Source organism: Xyrauchen texanus, chromosome 12 (genome assembly GCF_025860055.1).
Source record: "Xyrauchen texanus isolate HMW12.3.18 chromosome 12, RBS_HiC_50CHRs, whole genome shotgun sequence".
NCBI lineage: Eukaryota > Metazoa > Chordata > Actinopteri > Cypriniformes > Catostomidae > Xyrauchen > Xyrauchen texanus.
The window spans coordinates 34,595,393-34,611,689 of record NC_068287.1 but is presented as its reverse complement, the minus strand read 5'-3'; the positions used below and the strand labels follow the sequence as shown (position 1 = coordinate 34,611,689).

The 16,297-nt window shown below is 37.3% G+C and overlaps 2 protein-coding genes across 4 annotated transcripts in view; both read left to right on the top strand.

Moving 5' to 3' along the window:
• The window catches only part of LOC127653379 (zinc finger protein 652-like), a 32,227-nt gene extending 23,976 nt beyond the window's left edge, over positions 1–8,251 (top strand). For both annotated transcript variants that reach the window (XM_052140051.1, XM_052140052.1), the window contains exons 5-6: positions 1,069–1,218; positions 4,991–8,251. In XM_052140051.1, coding sequence (XP_051996011.1) covers positions 1,069–1,218; positions 4,991–5,563 — 723 coding nt within the window. In that variant the 3' untranslated portion in view covers positions 5,564–8,251. The remainder of the gene's footprint in view (positions 1–1,068; positions 1,219–4,990) is intronic.
• A 3,707-nt stretch (positions 8,252–11,958) lies between these two features.
• Positions 11,959–15,728, top strand: LOC127653382 (probable phosphatase phospho1). 2 transcript variants are annotated; one of them, XM_052140056.1, is made up of 3 exons: positions 11,959–12,032; positions 12,914–12,951; positions 13,858–15,728. In XM_052140056.1, the coding sequence occupies exon 3, from the start codon at positions 13,915–13,917 to the stop codon at positions 14,770–14,772; it is 858 nt and encodes a 285-aa protein (XP_051996016.1). In that variant the 5' UTR covers positions 11,959–12,032; positions 12,914–12,951; positions 13,858–13,914; the 3' UTR covers positions 14,773–15,728. The 2 variants fall into 2 exon arrangements, with proteins under 2 accessions (XP_051996016.1, XP_051996017.1); XM_052140057.1 differs by lacking the exon at positions 12,914–12,951.
• The last annotated feature ends 569 nt before the right edge of the window (positions 15,729–16,297 follow it).

Below are 16,297 nucleotides of genomic sequence, written 5' to 3'. Positions count from 1 at the left end.
ATTAAAATGATAATGATATTCATAAATATATGCGGTTATTTTCAGACTGACTTGTCCTATTTATTTTTCCTGATTTGTATTTGTTTTTTGGGGAGCGCCATAAAATGCCTCGTCTATGGCAGAATGTTGACCTTTACAAACAACTTTTATTTCTGTATGTTTGAATAAGAGCATGAATAAAAGTGTAACTCATTATGGTTCATAAAATAGTTTGTTGCATTCTGTTTGCTGAATTTTTTGGACACATTTCTTTAACCAGTGTCACCATGAGACTGGAACAGCCTAGAGCGCTGTATGTGTGTGTAAAAAAATAACAGAATTTGATTTATAATTTGTGAGCTTACGTTTTCTTACAGCATGGATATTATGTTGTTTCAGCTTAATGCACAGCTCTCTGGAATGATTCTGATTGGGTAATCATGTCATTTTGGGGTCAAATATTTTTGTTTAATGATAACTGTATAATTGACTGTCCCATACTTCCACATAGCAGTGCTAGTTTCATGTGTCATGTATCACTTTTTTTTTTTGTGCCTTTTATTTACTTATTTGGCAAGTAGCTGTGTAAAAATGTAAGGTCCTAATCACACTGGCTTACTGTATGTTATATTTTACATAATGTATTGTCCTTTGTTTTTTGTTTTTTCTAAAGGCAAGTGATCAAAGTTAAGGTTAGTTAGCTGCATTCACCCCACCCACATTCATTAGGCTCACTCAGCATCCTTAAAATGAAAGGACTAAGCCACACCCTGACCAAGTAAAATGCTGATGAATCTGAATTACTGCATTTAAGAGACATTTTCATTTTACTCCGCTGTTCTTGAGGAGTATGCACCTCACGAGGTTTGTCAGGGTGTGGCTCAGTTACTTAATTTTAGGGATGCTATGATGGAGAGTTAGACTGAGTGTTTTCTATAAATAGTATGTTAATGACAGGCTTATGAGCCATAATGACAGGTTATTATGGTCATATTACCAAGTTGGGGTTCTGCAGCATGGCTTTGATTTGATGTGAAGCTGAAACTACATCCACCCACACACTGTCTATTTCTGTTTGTGTGTGTGCAGAACTGTGACGAGAGGTTCCAGTATAAATACCAGCTGCGGTCGCATATGAGCATTCACATAGGACACAAGCAGTTTATGTGCCAGTGGTGTGGCAAAGACTTCAACATGAAACAGTATTTTGATGAACACATGAAGACACACACAGGTGAGGTGCACAAACACGCACCAGGATAAATTCAAACCTTGTGCTTATACCCAGTGAATAATGAATAAGACTCTTGTAATATTATAAGATTAAGTAAATAAAGTATTTCTTACATAAATGCCATCACCTCCCCCATAATTTGTCCTTACTACATACTAGATTACATTATTAATATCAGAACTGTAACAACACGTTGGCATAAACATCCAATCCATAAGAGTCAGATGAAGTGAGTCAGTATCTGTCAGAATGGTGGAGTCCACAGCCGCAATTTGTTAACAGCTAAATGCTAGCCTGCTACTCAGGTGTTTGCACTAATTTTAAAGTTCCCTTAACAGAAATAAAATAAACAACAAAGTATCCAAAGGGGGGTGACTTCATTGGGAGACACACTTTGAGTTTTCATCGCATCTGTACTGTTTGACTATACAGAAAATAAAGTGATTTTTGAATATTTGATTTTCTTGTTTTTCCTGAGATGACCGATATAAATAATAAGATGTTTATTGAGAGTGGGTAATTGAACTAGGGCTGGGTGACTTAAAATGATCTTTATATATCGCAATAAAAAAAATCCACAATATCGATAAGCTTTTGAGACTTTTTCCATATTTAGCCTGTGTTATGCGTTTAGACGATCAGGTGCGTGTCACTAAAAACGCATTACAGCATTCTCGGACCGTATGAAGTTGCTTAAGTTTGCTGCCTTGATAACAATTAGGTTATGCCAGTCACCACGATCTGGGTCAGGGCCGCAAGACATTATGAAGACTGTTGCACCCTCTCATCGTCTTTAGTAAGCAGCGCGTCAAATCAAAAGTGCTGTGTACACCAGATCTGATCTTTTCTGCACTGTATTCTTGCATATTCTTCCCTAGCACTGAACACGTTTCATTTATGCCCTGTCCTGATCTACACGTGTTGCCTGAAAACGTGGTTCCAGAGTGCCTTTAAACCGTAACATTTTTTCCTTCTAAATCGGCATTTTACGGGCCTTTAATAATAAACAAATAGATTTCTGTTTTAATTGTGTGAAATTAATCAGATGTCATCATCTCTGGCATGGATAACAAGGAAAGACAATAAAATTACTAGTTTGTAGCCTAGTCTGTCCCACTTTAATGAAAATCTCAAAATGGTCTATTCAGACTTTTACATTTTCTACATTTTCTCTCAGGGGATACCCCTGAACCCCCATACAGTATCATTTATCAGTCACAGGGGCTTCTATGCCCCCATACTTGCTATCTGAATGTAAATAAAATATACAAATAATTTGAATGTAAAAATGATATCCTGTCATTATGCTTAAAAACAAACAGATTTTCATTTCATATATAACTGCACTCGATTGATAAACTGCTTTGGCTGTCTCTGGGCCCCCAATGCAGTTTTGTATTGACTATTTTGACTGTGTAGGATTTTTTTTTTCTGCCAACTTGGAAATACAAAATGTGCAAATGTGAATGTATACAGTGATAAATATCGATATCGAACAATATGAAAAAGAATATTGTGACAATATTTTTGACCATTTCGCCCAGCCCTAAATTGAACTCTTTTACACTTAACCATCATGAAATCTAGTTTACATGAGGGAAGTATTGCATCAAGACATCTTTTTTAAGTCAGTGATTGAGTATTTCAGTACAGTAATTTATGTTGAGTCATAAAATCCTTTATTGTAAAAGATTATGTTGATAAATAAGTTTATGACGCCTCTCCTCTCACTGTGGCTTTGGGATGCAGCATAGACCGTTTCCGAAAATGGGAAAATGCTGCTTCGGTGCTGTAGAGTTCCATTTATATAAAAACACTGTCGTTTAAACCATTAACCGATTAGGAAGCTGACCATGTTTTTGTATGCAGACAAAGCTTCTGTAAAACAGTCCTTACAAAACTGTAACTCCGATCCCGCTATCCTCCATCGGTGTTGTTGCTATTGAATCGTGTGTTCCAACTGTGTCAGAGGAAAAATGGTTGAAATGGTACGAGGGTACTTCTGTGAGTCGGAATCCAAAAGCGGAAAAGTCTCCACAGGTGTTTTCCGTTCCTTGTAAGAGTTCTCATCTAGAAGTTACTGATTCGTTAAAACAGTGTTTATCAACAGGTTTTGCTCCAGGACCCAGATTTTACATTGGACATTAAGGGGAGACCCAACATAGTAAAAAAAAAACGTAACCGGTCTTTAATGTAGCCTGGTTTGCATTTTCTTTAATCTTGCCTTTTTATGAGCCTATAGTTTTTATCCCGTTTACTTCCTAATATCAAATATTACACAGGAGGAAAACTTTCTCCATAATTTGTCCATAAGTCTTGGAGGTCCAGACTTTTAAGCCCTTTATTAACTTGCACTTACTTTATATTTACAGTGCAATCCATGCAATATAAATACAGGTAAGACCATGGATGGCTCCTTATTACTGTGGTTAGGTCAATAGCTGATAAACACTTTTGTTTTGGTTTTGCATGGTTTGATTCCACACAGTATCTGTTTATAATTCATTATACCATGATCTACACGCCTCCAAATCAGGTCTCTTAGTAATCCCTCTGACTCGTTTAAGATCTGTGGGTGACGTGGCGTTTTCTTGTGCTCCAAAATTGTGGAACTCACTACCAGCTGATATTAGAGACGCACAGGGTCTTAGCATATTTAAATTTTATCTTAAACATATTTCAGGAAACCTTTTACCAATTAATCTATTTTTTCTATTCTGTTTTGTTATGTATTTTTCATAATGATATGCATGTTTATATTTGTTTTATATTGTCTTCTTTATCCTTTTTATTCTTATATTTACTTTTCTATATAAAGTGCCTCGAAGCTACTTTTAAAGGCACTACATACAAATAAGGTTTTTTATTATTATTATTATCTAGTCTTTTTAAAATAAATCATAGTATTTGTTATGAGAAAATAGTAGCCTAAACACGTTTAGAAACATTAACTACAATTGCCACATTTGTCATAAGAGATTCTTTAATTTGAATCGACAACATTTTTGTCAAAATATTAGAGTTACTGCTACTACGGTAAAGGGTGATGTGTACTTAAAATAAAAACTTTATTTTGATGCATAGCACAGTGTTGCTCTTTTCCTCATCAGTGCGGTTTAGCATGTTGGGGCTACTTTTTAAGAGGTTTGACTTCCTCCACAGAGCTTTAACTAGAATATTTTCACTAGAATTCAAGTGGGTCACATCAGTTTTGTGGTCTGCGCCGGAATATGGAAGTCCAGTTGATGCGCAAGTGCTCCAGAGATACAATAGGTTCTGTGATTGCTAGTGCCATCCTCAAACGCAAATACCGCGTTGCCTATGAGAAACAGAGTTAACACATATAAAGTGTCACATATAATGAGCGTATCGTACAATTTGTTTGGGCGGCCGCTGCAAAATTGTCAATTGAGTTAGAACCATGGCATTGTTCTTTCCTGCTGTCCACGATTCATTCGAACAGACCTGGGACCCACCAGTTGAGAAAAACTGCATTTAAATAACCTGCTCATTTTTCATTCATTCCTGAATCAGACTAAACTGGTTGCACTGTATGCCTTTTTTGCTTTCTCTCTCTCTCAAAATTATACTTGTGGTTAAACACACCCAGAATTTCCTAGATGTTCTCTGTAATAATGGCATGCACCACGTGTTTAACGCAGCTGAACTCAAGTCTGCTGTTGCCTGTGTAGCTGTAATGCCAGAGAAGAAAAACTTTTAAAACAAAATCTAATTTCTCTCTCCTTTTTCCCCTTCTCCTGTTTCTCTGCAGGTGAGAAGCCATTCATCTGTGAGATTTGTGGGAAGAGTTTCACCAGCCGCCCCAACATGAAGCGACATCGGCGCACCCACACAGGAGAAAAGCCTTACCCATGCGAAATATGCGGCCAGCGTTTCCGCTTTTCCAACATGCTCAAGGCACACCGGGAGAAGTGCTTTCGCGTCACCAGCCCGGTGACCCTTCAACCTGCCACCATGACGATTCCTATTCAGCTTACTGGCCACACCCACAGTCCACCTCAGCCCACTCAGTCAACGCCTTCCATTGCATCCGTAGGCCCTGGAATGATTTGTCCTGCCACGGGGCCCCTGCCTCAGAGAGCGGTTGCGACACACGTCTTTACTCATATGCACATGCCGACCACACCCGTACAACAACACCCCACACATACTCATTCTTCTGTCCATCACACAGGACACACCCCCATGACGAGCCACGCCTCTCAGCATATTTCAGTGCAGCCTTCTGTCCTACCCCCACCTCCTGCCCTTTTCAAGAGCGAGCCAATAAACCACTGCGCACATGAGGACGCATACCTGCGACAGGGCGCTGCACAGCAACACCATTAAAACCGAATGCAGCTCCAATAAGGTGCTCCTTGGAGAATAGAGCAGAAAGGCACACATTACTGCATTATACACCTGTCTAATTCACACTCAATGAAAAGGTGATCTTTATGTGTATGTGTTGGGGGAAGAAAAAAAAACTGATTACAGACTACAAACATACTTGCCACTAGCACTGGTGACCAAACAGGTTTTTTAGATGGATGAACTCTGTGAACTCAACACAAAACACAACTTCTGAAAGCATTACTCTGATTCATCAAACTCTGATTACACAAAATGGTTGTGTATCACAATGAACAAAACATTGTGTGCCATTGTGGTTTAAATGGCAAAAACGTGACCTCTTACTTTCTCTCTCTCTCTCTCTCTCTCTTAGGGGCCGTTCACACCAAACGTTTTTGTGTGTTTGCGCTGTTTTTCTGTTTAAACATGTGCTAGACGTCTTTGATTGTTGCGTGCCGTCTAAAAAGCACTTAAATATTAAAAACATGTTTTACGAGACCTGCAGTCTGTTCTATTCGTTGCACTGCATCTATTTTTTTTTTTTACACAAGATCGTGTTGGTTCTGAACAGCCCCTTATTTTTTATCAACTCATCTGCTGCTGCAAGGGTTCTACGGGTTCAAATATTTACAGGTTAAAGGTCTAAGTTTCAAAATCACAAATCAATCACTTTAAAATGCAGTGTAACTACTTTAGAAATGTAGGTCTTCCCAACCATTCAAAATATTCCTACATTATGAAATACTGACACAAATACATGTCACACTTACATAATATACAGCACTTAAGCAAACTCAGTGTAGTCTATATGACAAATCTTTCTGTTGCCCGATTGTGGTTGTTGATGCTTTTCTTCCAATATTGGATTTTTTTGTTTTGTTTTTTTATAATTATTAAAATGTGCTTTCTGGATAATGCCTGTAGCTCTCTGATGTGTTCAGTCAGAATTTGAGACTGTTAAGACCAATGCTGTGATGTGAAATAGGAGGACTGCACCTGAAGCAGAAAAAGCGAATTCTTTGTTTTACTGTATGTGCTATATGATCTAACTCGCTTAACCAATATTTTTATTTGTGTAATGTAGATATAACTTACTCTGTGCACATTTTTAAAGGAAAACAGATTTGTACGTTGAAGTGAGATTGTGTGATGGATTGGAAGATATGGAAAGGATTAGTTTCTTATCATGTATTCTACAGAATGTAGGAGAGGAGTGCCGTTATGTTTGTCTGTATGCGTGTGTGACATATTATGCCTCTGTGGTGCTGGTATCAAAAGCTGCTTTGTAGTTTCTATCTATCTTTTCCTACTACATGATTCTTTATCATGCAGATAATTAAAGGAATTGTTCACCCCAAAAAAATGGAAATTCCATTATTTACTCACCCTCACAACCTCCCCTGTTCCAGATCTGTACGACTGTCTAGAAAGATGTCCATGATAATTTTTTCCATTAAAAGTGAACGGTGACCACAGCTGTCCCTGGTCCCCATCCACTTTCATTGTATGTAAAAGAGCAGCTTAGACATTGTTAAATATTTCCATGAAAAGAAAGTTATGGGCTTTAAAAAAGACGAGGGTGAGAAAATGTTTGCAGAATTTCAGTTTTTTGGTTTTGATGAATTATTCCTTTAAAGTATGTGTATGTGTTAAAATGGTTCTTTTGTGTTAAATAGTGAAGGTAGGAGCAGCACAGAGAAAGTAACGAGAAGCCTTGAGTCAATCACTGTTGATTGATTGATTGATTGTGTGATTTTGTTTGTTCTCTCATTAGACTGTCTGCCCTCTGCACTTTACTGCCAAGTTAGAGGTTTGCGTAACTGACAAAGAATGATTAAATGTCCAGTATGTTAAAGGGATGGTTCACCTAAAAATGAGAATTCTGTCATTATTTACTCACCTTCTTGTTTTTCCAAACAAGCTGAGCTGTTAGCTAGAATGTTAGAGACTGACCGCCTCGGTCACTATTCACTTTTATTGTATGGGAAGAAAATGGTAACCGAGAATTCTGTCCCTAACATTCTCCATAACATCTCCAATTGTGTTCAACAGATGATAGTCACGTGTGTGAAAGTCAGTAAGTGATGATCGAATACATTTTTGTGAGGGTGAACTATCTCTTTAAAGTTGGCAGGCTGTTGGAAAATGGGGAGAATCACATAGGGAGAAGTTTGAATCTTTTGTTAAATGTTAGTGAAATTTAGTCTGTTGCTATAATTCACCTGTATTCAACCATTTATTTTTGCTTCAAGTGTTGTCCCTTTTCATCTGTGAAGTTCTCATTAGTAAATGTGGCAGTCAATCTTGTCTTTTATTAACCAATGTTATTACAGTTATATGCATTTGATTCTCTCCCTTCTCCATCAGTTGACAGAATGCACTTTTTTAATAAAATCTTTCTAGATGAGCAAAATAAGCAGACCATAATAATGTTTATTCTTGTTAGGTGTTTTAAAACAAATGGACTTCCTATTCTCATCCAGTCTGTTTCAGTCTCTCTACACCAACTCGAGCAGTGTTTTACTTGGGCGTTGAGTCTGGTACAAAAACTTCTTTATAAACTGTTTGTTTTTGTTTCTCCAAGAGACCATAATGGACTTGCATTAATTTCAGGCCTTTTTATAATGTTCATTTAACACATTTTCTGCTAACTTTAAAGAAGTAAAACAAAAAATAATATTGAATTAGCCAAAAGCAGAATTCACTTGTCTGAATTTTTACGAATGTGTACATACTGTTGGTTTGAAGTGTGTTTGAGAGAGAGATGGGCGTGGGGCATTTTTAATTCTTTATTCTGGATAACCAAATGACTCGCTATGAGCTCACACTTTTATCTGACCTTTGACGCTTTTTGAGTGAAATCCACAGCTAGGTGCGGGGACCATAGGTTTGTCTTTATTTGTTATTCTGTAAAATTAACTTTTACTCTTAAATCAGACGTGAAAAACATTTAAATAAAGATGAGGATGGGGGGGGGGACTTGGCTAGCCTTTGGGGACAAAGTCTTTAGAGACCCAGCCCTTATCTATCACAAATGGATCTACAAAATGCACAGATAGTGTAACATTTTCTAAATATTTTCAAGACAATAAGAAAATAATAGAGTAAAATATATTCTGATGTTTTATTTTGCATACATCAAAGAGATAATGAAACAAATCAGGACAAATGTAGAACAGCATTCATTACTTTCACACTGAATTTCATGAGTTGCAACTGGCTGTCAAACAGATATTGACTTGCACATAATCTACACAAGTATTTACTCAGGCACTTATTGAGTCTAAATAGATGCACAACAATTTCGACAATAGTCCTATCATTGTTCATGTGTTGTACTTGCTATAGTTTACTTCCATGTTATTTTTTTCAACAAATAGCAATGTAAAATGTACATCAAGTCAGTCACTGAAACAACAGCGCCACCTTGAGTAAGAAATATGTATGTGTACATGCACATGAGGTACAAATAATTCTCCACTGTTCCACAGAAAATCAACTTGATATAGTAATTTGAATTTAAATAGTTCTCAATTGGGGGCCTGTGTAGACACTGACTACCACACCTGGAGTCACGAGTTCGAATCCAGGGCATGCTGAGTGACTCCAGCCAGGTCTCCCAAGCAATCAATTTGGCCTGGTTGCTAGGGAGGGTAGAGTCACATGGGGTAACCTCCTCATGGTCATTATAATGTGTGTTTCTCGCTCTCGGTGGGGCGTGTGGTGAGTTGTGCTTGGATGGTGCAGAGAATTCCGTGCGTTACATCTCCGCGGTAACAGGCTCAACAAGCCACAAGATAAAATGCACAGTCTCATTCGTCCTCCGCCACCCGGATTGAGGCAAGTCACTACGCTACCACGAGGACTTGGAGCGAATTGGGCAGTCCAAATTAGGGAGAAAAGGGCAGAAAATCTATATAAATATAGATAGATACACTTGTCTTGTTATAAACAAATAAATAGATATCCTGTGATGGTAAACTTGTATAGATATGAAATAATTGTAAAAATGTACTCAATCCAAAGGGGGTCGCCATATCTCAAAAAAGTCTCCCCTTAAAATGTTCATGTAAGCTAGACATATGAGGGATCATTTGAAAGCTTAGTATCTGAATTTTTCATAGATAACCATCACTTCTGCATTTATGTTACTTAAAATAACAAAATAAGGCCTCAAAACATTTGTGTTAAAAATAGGTAATGGTGTAGAAATAGTTATATAAAAATAAAAATCCTTCACATAGCACATAAATGGACAAGTCATATATCAAATGAAAGGTCTCACTCTCAGGAATGTGACCGTACAGTTAATTGTATTACCCTGGGGGGGTTAAGTGTTTTACAAGGACTCTATTTAGGTTATGAACTGGTAATTACAGGGTATTATGCGGTAAATGTGGTTTATGAGGACATTTCCAGTGTCCCCATAATTCAAATTGCTTTAAAAAAGCATACTAAATGAAATTTAGTTGAAAATGTAAAAATGCAGAACGTTTTTTGTGAGGGTTAGGTTTGGGGGTTGTGTTAGGTTTAGGGGATAGAATCTATAGTTCGTACAGTATAAACCATTATGTCTATGGAGAGACCTCATAATGATAGCTGCATCAGTGTGTGTGTGTGTGTGTGTGTGTGTGTGTGTGTGTGTGTGTGTTTCACGATTTAGAAGTGAAATGTTGAGGAATACTAAAGAGTTGTGTGCATAACTCCAAAAAATGCACGAGGTACAAGGGGTAAAATGAGGTCCTGGGTCACCAAAGACTCGAGGTATGCGTTTAAGGGTCAATAGCTTTATATAAACACACAAAAAACATCTTATGGAATTACCTAATTTAGATACTGTTGCTAACATGTGTGTTGAATGCAGAAGTTATGACAGACAGTAACAGTCACATGATTTAAGCGTCCTGATTAAACTCTACAAAGGTCATTGTCATGTATCTCTTCAAAATATCAGGCCTTTGATTAAGGGGTTCTCTGTGTCGATATAAGGTTACAATTGCAGTGATAAGATTGCCTTGTGTTCTCTGATGCCATTAGATCAATAGTCTCATGTTTCTCTCTTCTCCCCTGTCCCACTTATACTTGTTGGATTAATAAGGAGTAGGTCAGACGGAAATGAAAAGCAATCAAGTATTTGTCCTCCCAGTTTGAGTATGTCAATAATGACACCAGCTCCCTTTCCCAAAAATAGTGTTTCTAAGGAACAAGGAAGGGGGAAAAACTAAGTGTATAAAAGACTAAAAGCTTAAAGGAATATTCAGGGTTCAATACAAATGAAGCTCAATCCACAGCGCTTGTGGCATAATGATGATTACCACAAAAAAATATTTTAATTCGTATGGTATTTTGTTTTAAAAAAGAAACAATCTGGGTTACATTGAGGCCCTTTCAATGGAAGTCAATGGAGCCAATCCATAAATGTTAAAATGATCACTGTTTCAAAGTATAGCCTATAACATGTGTGTTAACATGATTTAGTGTGATATAATTGTTTGCTAACCTTTCATGTGTAAACGTATTTCCAATTTTACAACTTCGTTGCCGTAATGTACGTAATGTATACAACCCCTAATATGACAGTATGATTTTTTTTGTTTTGTGGTAATCACAGGGGCGAAAATTTCATCAAAAAAATTTTTTTTGGGGGGCAATTCTCAAGAGCAATTTTTGAAGGGGACACCAAGGGGTTTTTTGTTGTTGCCCCGTTTGCATTTGTATTATTTTATTTCTTAAACAATTATTTTAAGAATATATCATAATATTATTTACAATACATATGATATTTTAGGAGGGGGACAACCCTCAGATAGGGGTTCCGCCTATGGGTAATCAACATTATGCCACAAATGCTGTCCATTGAAATGAACTTGTATTGAACACGGAATATTTCTTTAAAAACGAGTGGTAACTGATCTGTTTCAGATCTGCTTCATATGCACAGTTGTCTTATTAATTTTGACCATCCGTGTAGCCTAAATAAAAGTAGCCTATAGGCCGCCGAAAGTGCAAAATAAAGATGCATATAATAATATATAAATACAACAAAGAGCGTAAAAAACTAATCAATAAGGGGCCGTTCACTCCGAACCCGTTATTGCCTCCGTCTGCACTGTTTTATATGTTTCTATTATTATTATATTTTTTAGAACGGCACCTGAGTATTAAAACATTACAGTGCAGCTTTCAAATGTCTAATTTGTTATACTTTTGTCTCTTATTAAAGAAATACCCCTGGATTTATTCATTGTTATTGATCTATATACACGGATAAAAGGCGCTTGGTTCTCAGTAATGTTTGGTTCCGTTGATGGATGCGAGGCGGGGCTCGTCCGATGCGCGTCACAGTGGTGTTCCAGAGAGCTGTATCAGAACATAAATCTTCAGCAGCAGCACTTTAGAACAGCCAGGCAAACACAGAGAGCAGCGATCGGTAGTGATGACCAACTAAACTGAACCTCAGCTCCAGGTAATCTACTGTTTTACTCCTCAAATATTCTATTATGTCAATCCATGTTGACTGATTGTTGTAGATTTAATATACTGTATGGGTATAATTTATTTCAAATATTACTTATTTAGAAAGTATTTGTAACGTAAGAGGCGTGATTTTTGCTAAACTTCAAAGCAATACTTTGAGCCAGGATCTTTTGCTACCTATGTCATTGTTAGGTGGCGGAAAAATCGTTGTTGCATCATCTGATATGGTTTTAAAATAAAAGCAAGGTCACAAATGTGCTGCATAACGAGTTTTTGAAGAGCTATGAGAGCATGACATGAGAGAAATCACACTGACCATTTTATTGTATCCGTATTTATTAATTCGACCGTATGCTATACCAGAGATAATTTAGCAGAGACGGGCCACTTCTATTCAAATGAACGGGAGAAATTGGAACGCTCAACCAAAGGAGAGCGCCCCACGGTCAACGTACGTAGAAAATAAATTCCGCCTTACAGTTAAAAGAGCCAATCATCGTTTAGATGTAGACGTCGCCTGTCAATCAACTCTAGAACGCGCATGCGCATTAGCTATACAATCCGGGAAAATTGCGTTTTTTAGCATAATATGAGGTTAAAAATAAATAATCTTGCATTCCAGTATTGTCAGATTGTATTGCTGATTTTAAATATGTCCTTTTATCCCAATCCTGACCAAACGTTTTAGAGATGTTTGTCTTTCTACATTCAAGTAGATAGGAGCTGCACTGGTATGACTGGAAATAGTCTCCCGGGAGCGTTCAAAGATGGCCGCCAGTTGACAGACTTGCTAGAAAAACTTTGGCTATACTTGGTAACGAGTTTGCATGATGCTGTTCGCATATTAAGTAGTACTGTTTTATTTTAAAGGTTGACAGTGCGCCGCGGCGAGCTCAAGGCAAACATAGGTGAGTAAAATCATTTGCACATATAATTTGGTCTGAAAGGTTTCTTGCATACGTGAATTGACTCTGACTCCTGTACCGTTAAAGCAAAACGGCTAAAAGAATATTCCTAGTTCAATACAACTTAAGGTCACTCGACATTTGTGGCATCATTTTGTTTACCACAAAAAACAAAAAAACAAAAAAAAAAAACGAAAAGAAAATATAGGTTAACAGCGAGGCACCTTAATGGAAGAGATTTTTGTCGAGTTTAAAGGCAGAAATGTGAAGCTTATAATTTATAAAAGCACTTACATTAATTATTCTGTTAACACTAATGTATTATTTGAGCTTTTAAGTTGTAATCGTCGTTTTTAGGTTTATGGCATTACGTTGTCATGGCAACGAATTTTCAAAATTCGATGTAACTTCACACAGAAAAGGTTAGAACGCGATTTTATCACACTGAAATAATGTTAACACGCATATTTATATATTTTTTAAAGTGAGTATTTTGTTTACTACTATTATTTTATTTTGTTATATTTTATTGGCCCCATTCACTTCCATTTACAAGATAACATTCATTATGTATGTCTTATTGCTATACTTTTGAAACAGTGAGTATTTTAATGTTAATGGTTACAGCCCCATTCACTTCAATTGTAAGTGCCTTTCTGGACCCTCGATTTTTCAAAATTCTGGAACCTCGATTTTTCTAAAAATAAAATTATATTAATTCTTTGTGTGTAAAAAAAAAAATCAACATTATGCCAGAAATGCTCTCGATTGAGTTTATTGAACCCGGAATGTTCCTTTAAATCTCCAGAAATGACCGATCTTTCTGTCTTCCTGGTCTTGCTTCTGTTTCTCACTTCTTATGTCAGCTCGAAATTTGTATTCTGATATAACTGCTCTTTTCATATGCAGAGGAGGAGCAAAACCAGCAGGAGAAATAGATATTTTTTCTGTTCTTCCCTCCTGTCCATGATGCGGGACTCTGTGTTCAACTGCTGTGTTTCTCCACCCCATCCCGTTGGAGGAGTGGATGACCATCATCAACATGGCACCAGAGCTCAGGCTCCGCTCCCTAATGATAGGCGTTTTCTTATATTCTTTGACTTTGATGAGACTCTGGTGGACGAGTGCAGCGATGATTCTATGGTTACTGTGGCGCCTGGCGGGGTCCTGCCTGACTGGTTGAAGGACACGTACCGCCCTGGCTGCTATACAGAGTACATGCAGCGTGTGCTGGCCTACTTCGCCGAACAGGGCATCACTCCTGCAGCTATTCGGGGCACAGTGGAGAAGCTCCCTCCTTGCCCTGGCATCCCAGCTCTGATGCGCTTTCTGCTTTCCCATCCATCGCGTGACTTTGAAGTCATCTGTGTGTCTGACGCCAATACTGTCTTCATCGAGACGTGGCTGCAGCACCTGGGTTTCCGCCCACTGTTTCTGCGCATTTTCACCAACCCAGCTCACTTTGATGGTAATGGGCAGTTGCAGCTTCGCCCCTTCCACTCCCATGACTGCCTGCGGTGCCCAAAGAACATGTGCAAAGCGGTGGTGGTTAGGCAGTATGTGGCCCAGCGCATCCATGAGAGAGGTGGGCAGCCCTACCAGAAGATTCTGTATGTGGGCGACGGGGCCAATGACTTTTGCCCATCGCTCACATTGTCACCAAGCGATATAGCGTTCCCGCGGCGGGACTTCCCAATGCACAAACTGATCCAAGAGATGGAAGAAGCCAAGCCTGGAGAGTTCAAGCCCAATGTGGTGCCATGGAGAAGTGGAGAGGATGTCATCAACACACTGAGGAAGATGTTGGAGGGAGGCCCTAAATAAATACATACCTAAAAACATTAGGCCCTACAAATATATACACCTTTCCTAGTATACAAGTGCCTTGTTTCATTCTTAACACCTAATTGACCAAATAGTGCTATCTGCTGAAGCTGTCAGGCTGTTGAGGATATTTGTATTTGACTATATGCAGTTCTTGAAATGACAATGTTTTAACACTTGATAGATTGACAGTATCTAAGATAACAAGCCATCAGACTGAAAGCTATAGTCTGACAAGCCTTGAAATCACACTCAAATGCACATACACTAACTAATATATGTTCAACCCATGGATATGCTGTTTATGTAAACTTGCATCTTAGTGTTGTTTCTTCTAATTGCATTGACACTAGAACTGTCCATTAGAGTCTCTCCGTTCATGCAATATTATAATCATGCTCAGGAATTTCTGTCTTGTACTGTTATTAACACATAAATCATAATTTATTGAATTGTTATTTTTGCAAATCTGAGAGGTGCTATGATTAGAGATTATTTATGTGAAGAATAATGAAGCAATCTTCTAAAATGATTCTTTCTTACAATGATAAATTGTTTCTAATGTTTTAATGTAGTGTTTGTTAAATATTGTATACTTTTAACAGATTGTTTTTGTTTTGTTTTATTTGTACCCTATCTCCATGTTAATTCAATTAAATGAATCTTTGTGGATTGTATTAGTTTACCCAGAATGACTTGTAAACAGAAACCTATTCAGGATCTGCTGAAGCCTCTTTAAGACTGTTACATGTGAGTCTTTTAGTTATCTTTGGTTGTGTAGCTGTGTCTTTGTCATATTGTGTGATGTATATTCATTTTCTGAATTCATTAGTCACAAGAATCGGATTATAGATCTTTGATATATGAACCTCTCCAGCAAGGATATAAAGCCATTTACTCAATTGTCTGTCTTTCTGAGTTAAAAAAAAAAAAGTATTATTTATTTAATAAAAAAAAAAAAAACAGCAATGGCTAGAATTATTACTCTGGTATTTCAACAGAATGTTTATATTTAGACACAAGTGAGATGCTTAATCTTATGCAAGACTTTGTATTTCTAATTAGAATTAATGAATATTCATACTGGAAGATCTGTAGATAGGTTATGGTTAAATAAATCATACATATTGATGAAAATGATTAAATAGCAATATACTATAAATATAAGGAAACCTGATGTTTCTAACATTAGGGCTGTTTTGAGGTAAAGTACAATAGAAATAAATCAACTTGTCTAAATATAGATGGTATTATAGATTTGATCTTTGTTCTTCATGTGGAATTTGAAAGTTTATAGGTAGTTTTAGGTGTAAAAGTACACAAGCTGTGACTAAACATTATAACATGGCCTGAGTCTAAACCATGATGGAATGTCGACCGGAGCTCAGAATGTAAATCTTCTGAATGAAGTGACCTACTCCAGTACAGCCTGTTCCAACGTTGGTGATGCAAAAACCCCTGGAGGTTTATTAACCTCTTCAACTCTGAGCATTTTTAGGTTGCCGCTTGTTATTTTCACACTCAA